The following is a 20,028-nucleotide window of genomic DNA, read 5'->3' on the forward strand; positions in this document are numbered from 1 at the left end:
CGGAGCTCCACACAGGTTGGATCCTCCCCAATCCTTCCTCACGTACCTGTGTCCACGAGGTTCGAGGGAGGCCTCTTGTTGCTTTAAGTCAGGAGTCACAAACATTTCTTTTCAATTAATGAAAAAAAACACAACTCTACCTTCATAACCGCCAGGAGCATCTGCCTTTGCTGCTGCTAATAACAATATGATGACTTTACTATTGGAAAACTATTTTTATGTAATTAACGTATGCTTTCTTGTTTATAAATACCTGATCCAAAAAGAAACAAAATTATCCTCCTGTTTCAAACGTTTAAAAACTTTAAAACTCAATGAGTGAATTTTATCAAATGCCTTTTCAGCATCCACATGCTTTTTCCTTTTTGATTTATTGATGGGATGTATTAGCTCAATACTTTTCCTCTAATATCTTAATAGCTTTCCTAATATTAAGACATCCCATTTCCCATTAAGAAAAACCCTACTTAGTTGTGGTGGATCATTCTTTTAATCTACTGTTAAATTCAAGGATAGACTTTCTTCTAAAATGCATTACAAACTTCCTTGCCTCTTCAAGAATACACTAACCAGACTTTTATTACTGAATTCCATTTGTCTTCTGGGCTGTAACACTCAAGTGCCTTTAGAGGTCTCTGATTTTTTCATAACAATTGCTACTATTTACTGAGCACTTAGAAAGTACTAAACACTTCACATAATCCTCACAACTTCCCTAAGGAGTGTGTACCCCTTAGGGAATGTGTCAGAAAAGTGAAGGATCTTGGGGCAAAGGCCCTGGAGATGGAACCAGAGCCTGTTCTTCACCATTATGCTTTCATTCATTATTCATTCAACACATATTTATTATACATCTCTGTGTTAGTGTCCACGTTAGGTACCAGTAGTACAGCCTTAAAGAACTCAGACAGAGTCCCAGTCTAACAGAGGAAACAGACAATAAACCAGATAAATACAAATTGTGAAGAGAGCTATCATGTATATTACATTATATACAGGATGGTGTAACAGAGAGGGGAGGCTTACTTTAGATGTGGTGATCGGCAGGGAAGGCTTTTTTGAGTTGACATTCAAGCTGAGATAGAATGAAGAAACCATAACTCTGTAGAAAGTTGGGGGAAGGGCACTTCGGGCTGAGTAAACAGCAAGTCCAAATATCCCCAGGCAAAAAGCATGCAGAGGAAGTAACTTGATAAATCCTAAGAACAGATAGGGGCTTCCTGTGGATGGGGTCAGGGAACTAGAGAGATAAGATTAGGGAAGTAGACAGGGGTCAGATCAAGTCAGGCCTTGTAGATCTTGGTAAGGTGTTTGGATTTTATTCTAAGAGCAATGTGAAGCCACTGAGGCCTTTAAATACGGGAGGAAAATAACATTTGAATTATTTTTTCTTAAAAGATCTCTCTAGCTGTCACATAGAAAATGGATTAGAGAGGACCCAGAAAGACAGCAAGGAAACAAGTTAAAAAGTGGTTGCAGTAATTTAGGTGACAGATGGAGGTGAAAAAGATCAGGTTGTAGTGGTAGAGAGGAAGAGAAGTAAATGGATTCAAGATATATTTTGGAGGTAGAACTGATTTTTGGATTTTATGAAGAGCATGAATCCTTGTTGTTATTTAACAACTAGGTGATGCTATTTACTAAGCTGGGGAAGATTGGGGAAGAACAGGTTAGGCTGATAAAATCAAGAGCTCCAGTTTGGACATATTAAATCTGCTACGCCAGCTAGACCTCCAAGTGGAGATGTCTAATAAGTAGTTGGATATATGAGTTGGGAACTCAGAGGAGAGATCTACCCTACTGTGGAAATAGGAATTAGATTATTAACATTTAGATGTTAATGTTAGGTGTTAATTTAGGTGTTTGAAGTCTTGAAGAGATGATCTAGATAAGGAGAGAGTGTTGTTAAAGAGGGCCCAGAAATGAGCCCTGAAATATCTCAACATTTAAAGGTCCTACGACTGAGGAGTCAGCAAAGGAGACAGATCTGAGGCAGGAGGAAAATGATTAGACTGTGGCGTCACAGGAGCCAGTGAGAAAAGTGTCTCATGAAAGGCAGAGTGCCGTATATGTTGAATGTTGCTATCAGGTACAAGGAGATGAGTATGGAGAAATGTTTATTGGACTTGACAACATGTGGATCATTGGTATCCTTGGCAAGCTTAAGAGGAGAAAGGTGGACAGATTGAGGTGGATTGAAGAGGAAACAGAGGTGAGGAAATGGAGACCTCTAGTGTAGACAGCTTGTTTTAGTTTTGTCGCAAAGGAGTGAAGAAATGAGATGACAGGATAAAGGGAAGGTTTTGTTTATTTTTAAGATGTAATGATCCAGTATAAGTAATTGATGATACAGCAAGGAAAAACCTTTGAGAAGGCATGAGGGGGTAGGATCCATAACACTAGGGGGGTTTGCCCTTTGATAGGGGCAAAGACACATCTTTTATAGTATTAGGAAGGAATACAGAGAAGGTGGGTACAAATGTAAGTAGGCTCGCGGATTTCCAGTTGGATGAGAATGTTCTTGTCTGATGATTTTCATTTTCTCAATGAAATATGAGAAGTCGTTAGTTACGGTAGAGTGAGAGAAAAAGCTGTCAGAGTTTGAACAGAGAAAGCATGAAATATACTACCTCTGGAAGTGGGAAAGTGAACTTACTAGGGAAATTTAGTAAGACTGCCAGAAAAGTCTAATGCCCTTCTGAGGCTTGTGGTCAAGAATTTAAAGTGAAAGCCTCAGCCCTCGTTTTAACTTGTTTTCTTTAGAAGGTGAGTTGTTGGGTGCAATTAGAATTGGAGTTTTATCAGGTGAGTATAATGGAGAAAGAGAAAAACAAGAGTTGTATGTGTTTGTAGGCAATCTACAACGTCTAAACTGGGTGACACAAGTTATGAATATAAGAATGTGACAGTGAAAAGTAATACATTTAATGGTTTGGTGGTTTTGATGAAGTCAAAGAATCAGGATTACTATGACCAGACAGTTGGGATGCTTGAAATAGCGACTTTAGAGATGGTGTAGTTACTGGCAATAACAAACAGAGGGATAACCATGATTGGGGGTGGGGTGGCTGATATAGGATGGAAGAAAAGATTGTTGGAGGTGAGGAGGTAAAGAACTGACAGAGTATTGAGCGGTCATCCACATAGATGTTGAATGATGAACAGAAGTAGAGGTAGAAAGGAAGACAATGAGCCATGAGCTAAGATTAATTGAGGGAGGAATGATCCACTAAAAAGTTCATAGATGACAGTAACTAGGAGGGATATTAAAAGATATGGCTAGTGCACTTCAAAGAAGTTGGAGATTTTGAAGAAGTATGCTGCCCATCGGTTGATTCCATATAGATATTTTAATATTGTAATTTTGAAGTATCTTACTCTGTTCATAAAGTGTTGAGTGGTAGTGGAATTAAGAAAAATGTTATATTCCGCCTGTGATTTGTGTTTGTAAATTATTGGTCTACATACACACACAGGAAATCAAGGCTTTTTTTCTTTTTGAACAAACAACGGACTCACTTAAGCTTATTGCTTAAAGTTTATACTGCTAGTAGAAACCTGTACTCCAATGAGGTTCCAAAGTGAAATCAGTAAGTGAAATCGGTAAGATTTTATTTCTCTAATTTCATTGGCCCAGCACAAGGTAGATAGTAGGCACTTAATTTATGCTTTTGAACCGGGGGACGTCTATTCTTTCTGGGAAAGGATATCCGCAGACTATTCGTAGGGTCAATCAAGAAAGAAAAGGACCCTGTAACCACTCTCTCCGGGAGTTGATAGGGCCCTGGCTATTTGCCTTCACGGGAAAATTACTCCGGAGAACGCATTCAAATTTCTCCCAGCAAATCCCAGTGGTCTACAGCCAACTCCTTTTCCGCTCATTGGCCGACTGGAAACTTCAGCCACTCCAAGCCTCCCGCCTCTCACCCGGGAGCCAATAGGAAAGATTATCGCTTCGTAACTTAATATCATCAAGTACCGTACTTGCAATTGGCTACCGGAGCTACGATCGAGAAGTGGGCGGGGCCACGCCAGCCGGCCTATATAAGAAGAGGACAAAGGCGGCGCGTCGCCTGTGTCATCCGCCATCTTGTGCGAAGCAAGGTGGCCTCTACGTTCCCCGAGCGCCTTCTCCGCTTCTGCCTTGACCGCCCGTTGGTCACAGACATGTCTCGGGATCGGTTCCGGAGCCGCGGCGGTGGCGGTGGCGGCTTCCACCGGCGAGGAGGAGGCGGCGGCCGCGGCGGCCTCCACGACTTCCGCTCCCCGCCGCCCGGCATGGGCCTCAGTCAGAACCGCGGACCCATGGGTCCCGGGCCGGGCCAGGGTGGCCCCAAGCCCCCGATCCCGCCACCGCCTCCGCACCAACAGCAGCAGCAGCCACCGCCTCAGCAGCCGCCACCACAGCAGCCGCCGCCCCTGCAGCCGCCGCCTCACCAGCAGCCTCATCAGCCACCGCATCAGCCGCCACCCCATCAGCAGCCGCCGCCGCCACCGGACTCGTCCAAGCCTGTCGTTCCTCAGGGACCCGGCCCGGCTCCCGGGGTAGGCAGCGCTCCGCCAGCCTCCGGCGCGGCGCCGCCCGCCACTCCCCCGACCTCGGGGGCCCCCACGGGGCCAGGCCCCACCCCGACCCCGCCGCCGGCTGTCAGCTCGGCGCCCCCCGGGGCGCCCCCGCCCGCGCCGCCGAGCAGCGGGGTCCCCACCACCCCGCCTCAGGCCGGGGGCCCGCCGCCTCCACCCACAGGGGTCCCGGGCCCCGGGCCTAAGCAGGGCCCAGGACCCGGCGGCCCCAAAGGCGGCAAAATGCCAGGCGGGCCAAAGCCCGGCGGTGGCCCGGGCCTAAGCACTCCTGGCGGCCACCCCAAGCCGCCGCACCGGGGCGGCGGGGAGCCCCGCGGGGGCCGGCAGCACCACCCGCCCTACCACCAGCAGCACCACCAGGGGCCCCCGCCCGGCGGGCCCGGCGGCCGCAGCGAGGAGAAGATCTCCGACTCGGAGGTGAGTGTCTGCGGGAGGACGCGTCGGCTTCCCTAAGATGGCGGCGGCCCCCTCCTCCTTCCCCTCCCGGCCTCCATTTTGTCGGAGACCGGAAAGGGCGCCTGCGCGCGGGGGGCGGGGCCGGCGGCCCCAGGGAGGGCGCCGGCGTGGGGCCGGGTGGCGGAGGACCGAGGTGGGGGGCCGGAGGAAGGCGGCCATGAGAAGCTGTGATGTGGGGCCTGGGGGCCGTGGTAGAGCAGGGCGAGAAATGTGAGTCGGAGAAGTCGGGCGAGTTCCGGTCTTAAAAGCGCAGGCCCAAGTCGTATCGGTGACAACGGGGTCTTTTTTTGGTCGTCGTCTTGTTCCGTTTAGTATTTGCCCACCGTTTTAAGTTTTGTCTGCTACAATTTAGATTTATCAGGGACACTCAACAGACACGGCTGACGAGCTTGCTGACGTGGTCTGCTCTGTAGAGAGGTCTACGTGTCTATTGTCAAGAGTGTCCTGGGTGATTTGGGCTTTTTGACGTTAAGATGGTGATTATATTGGAAATTCCGCAAATGTAGTAGAACTTGACTTTGACTTTAAACGGAACGGCAGAGCAACCTGATAACATCCCCAGTTTGGGAAAAGCGAAAATTATTATTGGGTTTTCCTACTTGCAGAGGTCCCTGGTGTCTGAAATTCCCATCCTTTTTCATTAGGGATTTAAAGCCAACTTGTCTCTCTTGAGGAGGCCTGGAGAGAAAACTTATACTCAGCGTTGTCGGTTGTTTGTTGGGAATCTACCAGCGGATATCACGGAAGATGAATTCAAAAGACTATTTGCTAAATATGGAGAACCAGGAGAAGTTTTTATCAACAAAGGCAAAGGATTCGGATTTATTAAGCTTGTGAGTTTGATGTTATGTAGAATTAAAAGGGTCTTTTTTATTTTTACCTGTTACAGACCAACCAACAAAAATAAGTTGGTTTTTAGAATTTTCATCGTTCTTAAGAAAAGATGCGATTGCTGCATAGTTGTTGGTACCTGAGAAAGGAGGGGAAGTGGGTAAAGCTTTTAATTATCTACTGTGAATGGTGTCAGGGAGGGCTGCCTGAAGATATTTGAACTGAGCTGGAGGAAGAACGGGAGTGGGAGTTAGGCTTATGGCAGTTTTTCAGAGTGGGCATTAGCCCATTCTGAGGTCATTAACATGAGTATGTCGGATACTTTCAGGAGTCTAGAGCGTTGGCAGAAATTGCCAAAGCGGAACTTGATGATACCCCCATGAGAGGGAGACAGCTTCGGGTTCGTTTTGCCACACATGCTGCTGCCCTTTCCGTTCGAAATCTTTCACCCTACGTTTCCAATGAACTGTTGGAAGAAGCCTTTAGCCAGTTTGGTCCTATTGAAAGGGCTGTTGTAATTGTGGATGATCGTGGGAGATCTACAGGGAAAGGCATTGTTGAATTTGCTTCTAAACCAGCAGCAAGAAAAGCATTTGAAAGATGTAGCGAAGGCGTTTTCTTACTGACAACGTAAGTTCTTGCACTTATTCTAATAATTTCTATTTATTAACGTGTGTGAAGAAGTTGCAATAAAACTAGAACAAAGTTAATGTGGCGCTATTTTTGTTACTAGAACTCCTCGTCCAGTCATTGTGGAACCTCTTGAACAATTAGATGATGAAGATGGTCTTCCTGAAAAACTTGCACAGAAGAATCCAATGTATCAAAAGTAAGATCAATTAAACTTTTGGGCAGTTCTTAAGTGTAAACGATGATTTGTTCTAGTAATTATTCAGTTTTGCTTAAAATATGCAAAATTCTTTTAAATGGATATGCTTAAAAAGCTCAGGCTTAGGAAGTTACAGGTTTTGAAGCAATTATTTAAATGCCTGATGTCTCTTTCTGAGCTGGCTACATTTCGCATGCACTCCTGTTTTGTCCTTAACAGTTGCGTGATGTGTTGGTAATGTCATTTTTTAAGATGGAAAAAATAATCCTTGCATAGGAATTCGGCTAGAGGAAACAATTAGGAAACGGGGAAAGTAGGATTATCTCCAGTACCCATGTTCTGTTATTGTATCCTTCTGGGACATGTATTGTTTTTGCTGTGAGGCTATCTTATGTGAACCAAGGTGGTCTTTGCCTTTTGGTATTCCTTACCAGTGATAGGCCAGGGAAAAGACCAGTGTTTTTAGAGGAATCAAGTAGGTATTCTGTGTCTGCATCCACAAATTGACTTATGTTTAAATATTATCAGAGAGAGAGAAACTCCTCCTCGTTTTGCCCAGCATGGCACATTTGAGTATGAATATTCTCAGCGATGGAAATCCCTGGATGAAATGGAAAAACAGCAAAGGGAACAAGTTGAAAAAAACATGAAAGATGCAAAAGACAAACTGGAAAGTGAAATGGAAGATGCCTATCATGAACATCAGGCAAATCTTTTGCGTCAAGGTAAAAAAAAATAAAAAACGCTCTGTGTGATAGGATCACTTGCTTTTTGTGAACTTATTTGAACTTCATTAATGTGAATCCAAAACAAAATTTTCCAATGTTCAGATCTGATGAGACGCCAAGAAGAATTAAGACGCATGGAAGAACTTCACAATCAAGAAATGCAGAAACGTAAAGAAATGCAATTGAGGTAAAATTTTGTTAAACTAAGCCTTTGTTTCTGCATGAACATTTAGAGGAAAGATGTACTTAAATTTTGTAGGTGAGTCAGATGAGTACAAAGAGGTTAAATTCTATGTCAGTGTTGGTCTGACACTGAAATTGGAATAGAGTGTAAGACTTTCATTAATAATGCTTATTTTCTTTGCCAGAATGCCTCTGGGGGTATTTTCCTAGATTCAGTCTCTAGGCCTTTGTGTGTGTTTTTGCTCTAACCTAGACTTTGTAAAGCTGTTAGGCAAAGTACTAGCTTTCTCCAAATTGAATTATTTTTAAAAGATGTGGATAACACTTAGGTTTATATGCTTGATGAATATTTCCAGGCAAGAGGAGGAACGACGTAGAAGGGAAGAAGAGATGATGATTCGTCAGCGTGAGATGGAAGAACAAATGAGACGCCAAAGAGAGGAAAGTTATAGCCGGATGGGCTACATGGATCCAGTAAGTATACTTCTATTGCGATGTAATAGGAGTTGTCTACAAAACTTGTAGGTACCTAGAATGAAATTTTATTCAGTTAAATATACCATTTCACGTTATAGCCAGTTCTTTTTTATTTTTTAACAAGTGTATTATTATGATGATTGATAATGCATTGCGTTTTATCTTCTTGGATGGGACAAAAGATTTCATTGGTTGGGAAGAAGCCTAAAAGATCTTTTGGTAATTGAAACTCTGTAACTAGTTTCAAAATAATGATTTTTAAAACTGACTTAATTGACCTTTTTTTAAAAGTTAAAACAATTTTTTTTAAGTTTTGGAAATTTCTTTGTACTCTGAAGAATACTTGATATGGATGGGTATAGTGCAGGTGTATGAAATAAATTTTTTTCCTTTCAGAGAGAAAGAGACATGAGAATGGGTGGTGGAGGAGCAATGAACATGGGAGGTGAGCATGAAGATCAAATTAGCGATACCATTAGAGAGCAGTATTTTGGTTGAGTCGTAACCAGCATCTTTGTTTCCTAGATCCCTATGGTTCAGGAGGCCAGAAATTTCCACCTCTAGGTGGTGGTGGTGGCATAGGTTATGAAGCTAATCCTGGAGTTCCCCCAGCAACCATGAGTGGTTCCATGATGGGAAGTGACATGGTAATGTATCCTGTGGGACGTAGTACAAAGGAAATTCTCATTTTCACAACTTATGTGTGTGTTTTTTTTTTTAAAGTAGGTGACTGGACCTCTTTTAGTTTCCCTATCATGTAAATCCTATTGAGGAGTACTTTGGCAACATAGAAGAACTCAGTGTGTGGTAACCTGAACATTATGGTTGCCAACAAGAAGTCAATGCTATTAGTAGTATGTTGGAGTTACCTTTGGCAATAAGTAGACTTAGGTGCTTTCCATTCTATTGCTTGTGTACTTTTGCACTCTAGCGCATGGCAAATCCAAATTCTAAATGTTAGATAATGTACCTGATTATTCTACATCCAAGTGAGAGTAATCAAATGGCAAACTGTCATTCATTATGCTGGTATTTGCCATAAGTGTGAATCAGGCTTGTAGTTTGTAGCTTTAGACATGTTTTAGTGATGTGTAGGACTTTGACCTATATTTGGTGTGGCTTCTACCCATGGTGAAAAGGGAATTGTTTAGTGTTTTGACTCGTCGTTTTCCCACCTGTTGGGCCTGTCCATAGGTACACCTTCTAAGATAAACTGACATCTCTATTTTGCTACAGGGTAGCAAAAATCAATGATAATTTTAAGCATACTAGTTGTGTGCATTTGATCTGTACCTTCTTGATGCTATCATACTTTAGCTGTACAGATAGCCTGTCAGGATGCTTTAGAACAACCAAGTGAATTGGTCTGAGTGGCTGTTAGTGCTTTACAAACCCATAGGGGAAATGAATATGGGCTTTAGAGGTGGGTCTAGAGAAGAGTGCATTTTCACAACACAATTGAATCGGATTAGTTCACCTGTGGGCTTTTGGCAAAGGAGGGAAGCTGCAGCATGTAGCTCACTAGATACATTCTACAAATAGCAACATAAGGATTTAGTATGGGGCCTCATCTATTTAAAATCTACTTAAGACTTTTTGAGAATTATAGTTGTAAGTAGCTGTTTGGGTTAACTGTAGTGCTATTAGCTTTCTTCAAATTGAATTTTAAAAATATGTGGGTAACATTTTGGTATATATGCTTCCTAAAAGGGAGATTGTAGGTACGTATCAAATTGGTAAAATCTAATTTGACATGATGTTCCCACAGTTAAGGTTCTATATTCCAAGTAGTAGGTAGCTCTTTGGTTGTTAAGCTATCAAGCTCTAGTCTAAGATCTTGTAATAACATAATGGTGAAACCCCCAAATTTTCGTTTTTAGCTTTTTGAGATACACAGTACAATGTGCTAAAATCCTAAAATTTTTAGGATTGTGAAAAACAGTTTAAAGGATTGAGATTTAGTCTTTTCAAGTATCCTTTATAGTATTTTGTAGGAAACATGTTGAAATTATGTATGGGAACAAGCAATTAAACTGTGATGCCATTTTAGGTTTTTTTTTTTTTGAGTGATACTTTCAGTAACTGATCTGTTTTAAATGGAGTTTGAAAGACAGTTCAGGCTCCTGTGCCTTGCATATCCATAGGGTTCTTCTGTTTGGGTGCATAGGTTTCTAAGACTAGAATTACCTAGAACTAGATGAAATAACGAAGTCCTGCTTTATTGCAGTCACTTAAGCTTGGTGTTATACTGTTTGGGAGATACCCAAAACATAGAATCATAGCAAAGTATCAGTGGACTTTTCAAAGACCTAAGGGAAATGTTGGGGTGTTCTGAGGGTGGGCTGTATATTCAGTCCATTTGCAATAATACAGAATAGTACTGTGAACATAATTGTCTGGTTATATAGTGATGGCTCTGAAGGTGGTACACCTGTGAGAATGTGGCAACACCCTTTTTTTAATCAAGTTATTGTGCCGGTTAAGTGACTAAATCTTTTAGTCTTTTATGCTTTTTCTTTTTGTAGTCTGGTAGCATTTTATTAAAACTTTGAACCTTTTAAGATCTCTGCAACTTAGCAGATGTGTCTTAAGATCTTGAAAAGCACAAGGTTTCTTATGCAGCACATGCCACTAACTGGTGAGTAGGTCTTTGTCACTTCATTGAGTGAATTGAATCTGTCTGGTTGGGCTTGTTAGGCTTACTTGGAAATTAAATTTCCTGTTCAGACCTTGAAAGTGAGAAGTTTGCAAGCTTTCCAGTGGGTTAATCTGATGTGAAATTTCTTAAAACTCATTTTGGAATGGGTTTTCACATCTGCACTAATTCTTAAATTTTTTAGCACTACAGGGAAGATCTATTCTTTGAAACAGGTGTATGAGAATGGCTCAAGTGGGAACATACCACAAGGCATGTATTATCGTAAACTAATTTTCAAATTACCCTTTTTTCCTTTCTATGTTCCCGGTACCTGTGGATCGACTCATTGGTGATTGTATCGACGAACGTTGACTACGGAACCTTCTAAAATATTTACTTAACACACATGGACATCAACTACATATAATGAACTGTTAATTACTGTTCCAATAGCGTACTGAGCGCTTTGGGCAGGGAGGTGCGGGACCTGTGGGTGGACAGGGTCCTAGAGGAATGGGGCCTGGAACTCCAGCAGGATATGGTAGAGGGAGAGAAGAGTATGAAGGCCCAAACAAAAAACCCCGATTTTAGATGTGATATTTAGGCTTTCATTCCAGTTTGTTTTTGTCTTTTCTTGTTTAGATACCAATCTTTTAAATTCTTGCATTTTAGTAAGAGAGCTACCTTTTTATGGATGTTAGCAGTTTATTGACCTAATATTTGTAAATGGTCTGTTTGGGCAGGTAAAATTATGTAATGCAGTGTTTGAAACGGGAATTTTTTTTTTTCCTTTTTATTTCCTTTTTTTTTTTAACTGTATAATGTCCCTCAAGTTACGGCAGTGTACCTTGTGCCACTGAATTTCCAAAGTGTACCAGTTTTTTTTTTTACTGTGCTTCAAATAAATAGAAAAAAATAGTTATAATATTGATCTTCAACTTTGCCATTCATGCTTCTATGCACATTAGGCTAGGTATTCCACTTTGAAAGCATGAGAGTGTCCAGGCCTTTGAATGGCATATGCCATTTCTGGGAAATGTATTTGTAGGCTAAGTATTGCTTTCTACAGGTAACTCCCCCGTTATTTTAAAAAGAAGAAATGCATATTGAAGTAGTTTCATGATTTGATTTGTTTGGCATTATAGGAAGCAAGTTGGTGCTAAGTATTTAAATGGTTATGTAAGCAAAGCTGAACTGTAAATCTTCATTCAGGAATGTGTGTTAAGATTATGGAATGGGTGTAAGACTATTGGTAGGGGGAGAAAGTGGGTATGACTAAATGGATCTTTTATGGCCCCATGATCTATCCTTTCCTTGAAAGTTTCTGACAAAAAAGTGGAAAGATCATTTTGTTGCATTCCTCCATTCTTGTTTTTAAAGAACAAGTCCCAAGCCCTACAAATGGCTTGTATTGAACTTTCACATTTGAATTAAAGATTGTTAAACATGAAGTCTTTTCATGTATTACTTCAAGTGATTTATAAAGATGGGGTTTAGTCTGAAAAATTCAACTTGAAAGTAAGAAGTGTAGTAACCGTAAACTAGGTGTAGCTATATATACATTTGTACTCTGTAACTTTACATCTCCTTGTGCTACTTCTGTTGGGCAAAATCTGTAGGACTATAAAAATCTGTTCTCTTTTCTAAGAGTTAGTGGTGACTGTTAATAACAGATAGGGTTGCAGATAACCATTCTTATTGTAAAATATTTGTTAACCTGTTTCTCCATAGTTTCCTTTTGATGTAGCACTAAATCTTGAGAGAGTTGCTCATGCTACATAGCACAAATATCCCTTCCTCCCACCATGAAGCTTTGAGTGTTTCAATGGTGTTGTCAGTATATTGTCAACTTCACTGAATCTCCTTCCATTAGAATAAGAGACATTTTGACTTAATATTAAAGTAGATTGTTACTGTTGTCTGTTAGTACAATGGGAACCTGCTTTCCCAGTCTGTATACGTTAGCAGAGGAACAACTTCCTTAAAAGTAGGTAAACTAATTGAATGGTTTGGCTTTGTTCTTAGTTATGTTTCCATTCAAATTTGTACATTATAGAACTCTTACTATGGAATGTGTCTTCCTCCTTTTCACCTCTGTTCTTGGTGCTAATTGGCAAAAGTAAAATTCTAAATCAAATCTTTGTTAAAATGCTGAAGTTTAGTATTGTGCCTGAGTACAAAGGGAAACCTATTGTTGAAACAATTGAGCACTTTCTGCATAGGCTACTGGATAATACTAAAACACGAGTTGGAATATAAAGGCATGTCACCCAATTCTGGTTGTGTGACTGACAGATACATGGTGTGCTAATTAAGGGAGAGAATCTCATTAGAAAATGTTCGTTATTTCTATTCACCAAGACACTTGGAAATGGGTAGTTCTACCATAATTATATCGATGAGGAAGTTTTGTTCCAGGTTAAGTTATTTATTGGTGATATGTACGAGATTTTTCTGTATGGAAACAAGGGTCTTGATTTGAAAGGAGTCCATTACAATTTGATTGAATTGTATGGTAGGGACTCCGCTAATGATAAGAAAATAAGGGGTGTTCATGGGACACCCACAAAGGGTGAACTTGAATATGTGTGGGTGGGGGCTGGTGGGGAAATGGGAAAATCTGCCTATAAAATTAATGTTTCAGTTTATTTTTCAGATTACATGCCTTTCTTTATAAGGGATGCTGGCACAGACCCCTAAAATAAGCTTTTGGTAGTACTATTCCTTGGAAGAGTGGTGAAGGATGCTAATGGATAATCTCCTGAAAGTTGTGGTTTTGATAGCCTTACTGTGGGCTGTAGAATTGCTAAACATTGTTTAGCTAATAACGTTGCTTAGTTTCAACTAAGTTTTGACTTTCATCACTGGAACAGCAGTGTACCAAGGGTTGTAAGCTACTCAAATAGACTTTCAATAAGTCTTGCAATGTATGATAGTTTTTAGTCTAATGTGATTTTAAATCATCTTAAAAAGTAGTTTCCTAAAAGCTGATATGAAACTTGGGGTGGGAAAGGGAAGGTAGTACGTTTGAAGTATTTTAGCCATTTTTTTCATTTAAAGAAACCACCTGCCCCCATTTCCTCTTCTACACTTTCTCTCATAATTTTGTTTTAAGAGGAACAATGATTGTTTTTAAGCTTATTACTCCTAGTCTTTAAAAACTGCATTCTCTAAGAGAGACCCCACTGTATTTTGTAGGTATCTATAAGCCTAATCCATTGGCTCACATTGTTTAGTGAAACCATAATCCTCTTTGCTGAGAACACTAATTAAACTCCTAAGAAGTACTATAAACCCCACCACTCTTTATAGATGTATTATACCACTAATATAAACAGGTAATAATTTGGGAAATTGTACTGTTACGCCTGTGCAATTTTTGTAAGTGGCATATCATGGCAGATAAAAATTTAGATACTTGGCTTTTCTTGGGCAAGCCACTAAGTCGTGGCGGAATGTTTTCTGGTGTCTTGGACTGCAATTATGCACTATTAAAGTAGTGGCCTGCTACATAACTGCATTTAGCCAGCATTTCTGCAGTGCGTAACTGTGAGGAACGTAGTACCGCAAATGGCAATGGACATTAGGACCCGGATGTAGTATTCCTGCTTGCTCCAAGATTCTCATTGCCGACTGCATACAGGTAGGTAACAAGCAATATAATCTAACTTGGTGACTTGCTATGTACTTTTATTCCGTGGACATTCTGACATCACACTTCTGACGATGAGATTACAGTGCAGCACCTAACACTTGTATGGTAAAGCTAGCTTATATCAAAACTGCGTGGGCTTGGGTTTAGAGCTGTAATTTGTCAGGCAGAATTCAGTGCTGTTGCAGTTCTCAGATAAAAAGTGCAAACTTGATTATTTGGTATATGATTCAGTTGTGTGGTTTTCTTTAGTTGCATTGTAACTGAAGATAACATGGAACACATCAGTGGTGTGGGGGAGACGGAACCAAACCATACTGGGGAAGTAGAGTGCTTTTAGCATCTTGACATGGACTGTATGTGATAATTAGTCTTTGTTGTAGCAAACTGACCTGCCCATAGGTCAGCAGTACCAACAATTTTAGAATGCAATCTTGGTAATTATTCTGCAAGTTGAGGGAATGAAGACTCAAAGTACAGTTTTTTTTGTAATGTGATTTAAAATTTTTTTTTAAATGGACTCCATGGGAACATCTTTGTTACTAACTTGGGCTTAGATGGGAATCTAATGTGAGTAGTTCAAGTTATGTGACTTGTCTATATGTCTATACTCTAAACCTGGGGGAAAGTGGTGTGGCACGTTGACTTGCCTACAGTTGAGTGGATACACGTTGGGAATCATTTCCCAATCATAAGACCTCGTCGTATTCTGTAGGATAACTGCAAATGTTCAGAGTAGCTTTTTGAATTAGGTTCCCTTAGCTTTTAGGGATGTGATATTATAATCCAAAATGTTTAATTACCAAAAAAGTAAGTCTTCAGAAGCACCTTCCTTTGTTGCTTAGGATTTAGTTTTTGCATCGACTGTTGTTCCAGACCTCAATTCAACTTAACTTTGGTCTTTGAACTGGTTTTTAGCTAGCATGCATGAGAAACAGCTTTTCATGTATAATGCTTTCTGCTCTGTAACTGGAAAATTTGGGTTACTTTGCATAAATGCCGGTGAAAACTCTTCATGACTATGAGCATTTTCTTCCATTGTATCAAGAAAAATGGCTTGTGCTTTGACAAGCGAGTCACAAGATGGGGACAGATTTGTACTTTAATATGTAGTTCATTCAAGCAAATAATTTCTGACTCGCCTGCTAGATGAAAGCAAATGGTGACTAGTTTAGCTGTATAATAATACACTGCAGATCAAATGTAATGCTCAATATTAGTGACAAGAGTGTCACTAAATTGGCATACAACCCTGATTGCGTTTTCCTGTGGCATAGTTGATTAAATCGGTGGCCAGCGCTTGCTACCGTGATTGTTTAGAAATAAAAGCTCAGGTTTATTTCTTAACAGTCAATAACAATTTTGAGAGAACGTACTTGTTATATAACATATGGACTTGGGAAATATCTTTTGTGGTGGGGGGTTAATTTTGCTTCATTGTGCTTATTTCAAGATGAATAGGCTTTTGCACTTTCAAATGAGAAACCTGTGACTTAAGTCAATTCTTGCTAGTTTTGATTCGTATGTAGCTATAATTTGTGAATCTTAGTGCAGAGGGTCTTAAAAAAAATCACTCATTCAAAAAGCTGGGAATAAATGGGTTTCAGTAATAATACTACACCGAGGTGCTTGCATTGTATTTCATAGTCTTGTCTTGTTACAAACCAAAATTATTCTTTTTAATGAGAATGGTCTGAAGTTCAGAGGTGTGATGCCAGAATGCATTTTCGTACTGTTAGGCCCTTGGAACAGATACCGGTGCTTTCTGAAAGATGAAAGAAATGCAACAGGTGCTCTTCACACAAGGTTGCAAAACCTGCAAAGAATGCATAATAGTCTCAACTTTTCCCCAATAAAGAGATGCGTGTGACTAGTTTTGGACTTTTAACCTTAATGGGGGTTGCATGTCTCCTTTTGTTAATCATTGTCAGCTGCAGTGACATGATCCACAGTCCTGCATTTACTCCCTTTCCCTTAATGATTTTGGACAGGTTTTAGAGAGCCGGGATGTTTGTTCTGGGCCTTTATTTGGTTGGCTTTAGCTGATAATGTTTCAGTGCTCTGTCAGCTAGTGCACTTCTCAAATGGCTGCTTATTAGGGAAAGAATTCAGAGGATTTGACTGCTCCTAATTATCTGTCATTGCTGCTAGATAATGATTGGCATTTTTAAGACTCAACTGTGGAAATCTCACAGTTGTTGGTAAACCATCAATCATAAAAACGTTGCTTTTGAACACCAGTGCTGAAAAGATTTTATTTGGAGGGGGAAAAGGGAGCTGGATGCAGAATAGGATAATCTGGAGAATGGGGGAAGAATGCAAAACGATATAGTATCCCTTATGGATGGTACATGTGCAACAAGGAACACTGTTTCATACACCCTTGGCAGTAACTGATAATCAGGGAGGAATTAAAACCTGGAACTTGAATTAAGGCTGATCTTTCTGGTTTTTGTGCACCGTGGCCCTGCCAGGCTTATATAGTGAAGGTGATGAATGTCTTCTCCCTCAGAAAAACTCAGGTTCCTTGCTGTCCCAGTAAGGCATAGCTTCCCTGACCTAACTTAAAACTCAGTGAGGACTTAGAGGGAAAGAATGAGGGAAATATATAGGATTGCAGGGTAACAACTGCATTGTTGTGTACTGTGGGATGGGGAGGGAACTCTTGGAGGACTCCTGCTGAAGGTGGTCAGTCCACCTGAGAATGGAAGACATACTTGAATAGGGAGCAGGGTATGTGCTTTTATAGGAAAAGAGAGCTGATGTTAAGACTCATTTGGTGTAAGGTAAACGTTGTCACATACCTTCACATAAGGGATAGTATATTTTGGGTTGCAGTCAAACTTCATTGTGCTCAGACTGGTGAAAATAGAAGTTAGGCTTCTGTATTTTAAAGAAGATGCAGTTTTCATTTGAATTCAGGTGTCTGCTTCATTACTTTACATAAGAATAATTTTAGGTTTTTTTCCCCCATGAAGTTTCTTCCTATTTTTTTATGCTGTAACTTGCCCCCCTATCTTTGTCTCTGCAATTTTTACTCTTTAAATTTTGAAGTTAACTAGCATTTTCAAACATTTTTACCCTTGTCTTTTATTCTAACTTTTTCTTATTATTCTTTAGGTAAGAATGATTGATGTTGGCTGATATTGGAGTGCTTATTCACTTGAAGTAAGTTTCCTTAGAAGTCTTAACCTGTAGAGGACTTTGGATTTGATTTCTATTTAATGGTTAAATAATTTGATTTTGCTATATGGGGTGAAATGTGTTTGATTTTTAAAATGCTTACCTCTTCTAAGATAATATCCCTATATTTTTGTTTTTGAAAATAGGTGTGTGCATATGGGGGTGTGTGTGTGTGTGACAGTTGGAAAGAGAGAAGGTGGGGAATATTTATTACAAAAATGTCAAACAATAGAATAATTTTAAAAAATGCACGGTTATGTAGAGAAAAAAATCACAGAAGATCAGAAAAGGCTTGAATTAGTGGAGAAATACCATATTTTCAGTACTTTAACTTTGGACTTATTCGAAATCCCCTTAAGATTCTTTTTTACTTATCCAGTAATAGAAGAACAACTATCGAGTCATTAGTAGGAGGAAAAATTCTGTAAGTAAAGAAAATTTAGGAGAATATAATCTTGGTATGTGGGCCAGATCTTTTCTAAGCAATAACATAGCAAAAAACAAAAAATACCGCTGATTGGAACCTAAACTTGTGCCAAGAAATGTACCTCTTGTCAGAATAAAATCTACACACTAAAAATTAGTAAAAATGTAATATGCTGACCATGTTATTTTAATAAAATCATTACATTTTTTAATGATAGGTGGATATTTGTTCTCAAGATAGAACAGCATGAGCCAACCAAGAAGGAAAGCCACAACTTGTTAGACTGAGGAATTGTCTAGGTAAGTTGAGTGATTCTTACCTGTAAACTGCTTTAAGAAGGATGCTTGGGTGGTACAAAAATAACTACTTGTGTGTGAATATCTCATTTTAGTTTTTTCTACGTTAAAACTTCCTAGTAGGAAATATGTTGCTTTTATAGTACAGTCATGTGCCACATAACGATGTGTTTTGGTCAGTGATGAACCACGTATACAACAGTGACATAGGGATTGGTACCATATATAGTGTAGGTGTGTAGTAGGCTATCCCATCTAGGTTTGTGTAAGTACGTTCTACGATGTTTGCACAATGACAAAATCACCTAACTCATCCGTTTCTCAAAACTTATCCCTGTTAAGTGGTGTCTGACTGTACTTAAATATTTAATCATTTTAACAGCCTTCTGAGGTTGTGAACCTTGTCTGTTGGTTTGGCTTAAGCCTCAGAAACACAGGGACTTAAGTTTTCAGTAAAGATATATATATATATTCACCACTGTCCTTAGCACCATGCAGTGGAGGGTTTGGAAAATTGGAAGTTCCCTGTTTACATCCAGATAGTTATGGTGGGGTCACCTGTAGTTAAAAATAGATTGGAAACAAAATAATAAATGATCTATTAGAATGGTTGGCAATTTTAAAGGGCAACTCAACTCTGCTGTTGTAGTTGGAAAGCAGTCATAGACAGTGTGTAAACAAATGGACATGGCTGTGTTCCAATAAAACTATTTTATAAAGAGGTGGCCTGTGGGCAGTGGCTTATTGTCCCCTCATCTAATATGAATTGCATATATAGATAGGTATCACTGAGGTTTAAAGGGCTGTCCTAATCACAGTTCAGAATTTAAACAGAAAGGGAGAAAACTTGAAGGTAGAAATAGGGATAACGTATAATTGAGGGCTATATCTTATACCTAGGCAGAAGGTGCCAATTAATGGAGTATCTTGAATGTTAGAGATCTGCCTTCTAAGAGCCCGGTTGCTACTAAAAGTTCCTGTAGAAAAAGGAAGTGAAATTTAATCAACTAGCTGGGTGACAAAATCTGGTGTTAAAATAATAATCTTAAGCTTTAATTATATAATATAGATCATTAAATACTATTAATACCACATTCCTTGATTAATTTTTCTTTGGTGTTAGGAAGTTTACTTGGTTAGTGCTAACTGATAAATGTTTGAAAACTTGATTAACTCTGATTCTTATGTCTTTTGGAGTAATCATTTCCTTTAATTGGCAGGATCAGGTGAAGTGTGTCCAGAAAACCAGTGAGGAAGAGGGCAGAGGAATGAGCAACCTAATTGTTGTTAATAAAGACATTTTAAAATCAGATTGTTCTTTTATTTGTTTTGGTTTTATTTTTAACTAGGACTCTGTCACTTGTAGAATTTTCCTTATATTTCATCAACTTGTTGGTAGGTGACAAAAAAAGATGTTTCATATTATAGACATAGAACAGATTATATAATTCAAGACCCTATTTCTTGAAGCCTCCTTCACAGAGCTACTTCAGCCTCTTAATTACTAACCAATTTGATGGTCGTTTTTCACTGTCCTTAACTAAGCTGATTGAGCCATCAATATTTTAAAATTGCCCTTACTCGATAGATCTTATTCCTAAAATTACCATGTGACTAATTTAGTAATTATTATTAGTATTTTTATTTTTTTGTGAGGAAGATCAGCCCTGAGCTAACATCTATTGCTAATCCTCCTCCTTTTTTCCCTTTTTTCTCCCCAAAGCCCCAGTAGATAGTTGTATGT

At 39.8% G+C, this 20,028-nt stretch overlaps 1 protein-coding gene across 2 annotated transcripts; it reads left to right on the top strand.

The window, feature by feature from the left end:
- Positions 1–4,066: 4,066 nt before the first annotated feature.
- Positions 4,067–19,594, top strand: SFPQ (splicing factor proline and glutamine rich). Of its 2 annotated transcripts, XR_015555792.1 has the most exons (12): positions 4,067–5,001; positions 5,685–5,873; positions 6,200–6,501; positions 6,605–6,700; positions 7,229–7,425; positions 7,531–7,615; positions 7,968–8,085; positions 8,485–8,533; positions 8,614–8,735; positions 17,499–17,546; positions 18,206–18,287; positions 19,505–19,594. XR_015555792.1 is itself a non-coding variant. In XM_087446327.1 (10 exons), the coding sequence occupies exons 1-10, from the start codon at positions 4,168–4,170 to the stop codon at positions 11,315–11,317; spliced, it is 2,130 nt and encodes a 709-aa protein (XP_087302453.1). In that variant the 5' UTR covers positions 4,068–4,167; the 3' UTR covers positions 11,318–12,177. The 2 variants fall into 2 exon arrangements, 1 of the variants encoding a protein (XP_087302453.1); XM_087446327.1 differs by lacking the exons at positions 17,499–17,546; positions 18,206–18,287; positions 19,505–19,594 and adding an exon at positions 11,180–12,177 and having other exon boundaries at positions 4,068–5,001.
- Positions 19,595–20,028: the final 434 nt, after the last annotated feature.

The sequence above is a fragment of the Ceratotherium simum genome, chromosome 22, assembly GCF_057802395.1.
Source record: "Ceratotherium simum simum isolate JZ-2026a chromosome 22, ASM5780239v1, whole genome shotgun sequence".
Classification (NCBI taxonomy): domain Eukaryota; kingdom Metazoa; phylum Chordata; class Mammalia; order Perissodactyla; family Rhinocerotidae; genus Ceratotherium; species Ceratotherium simum.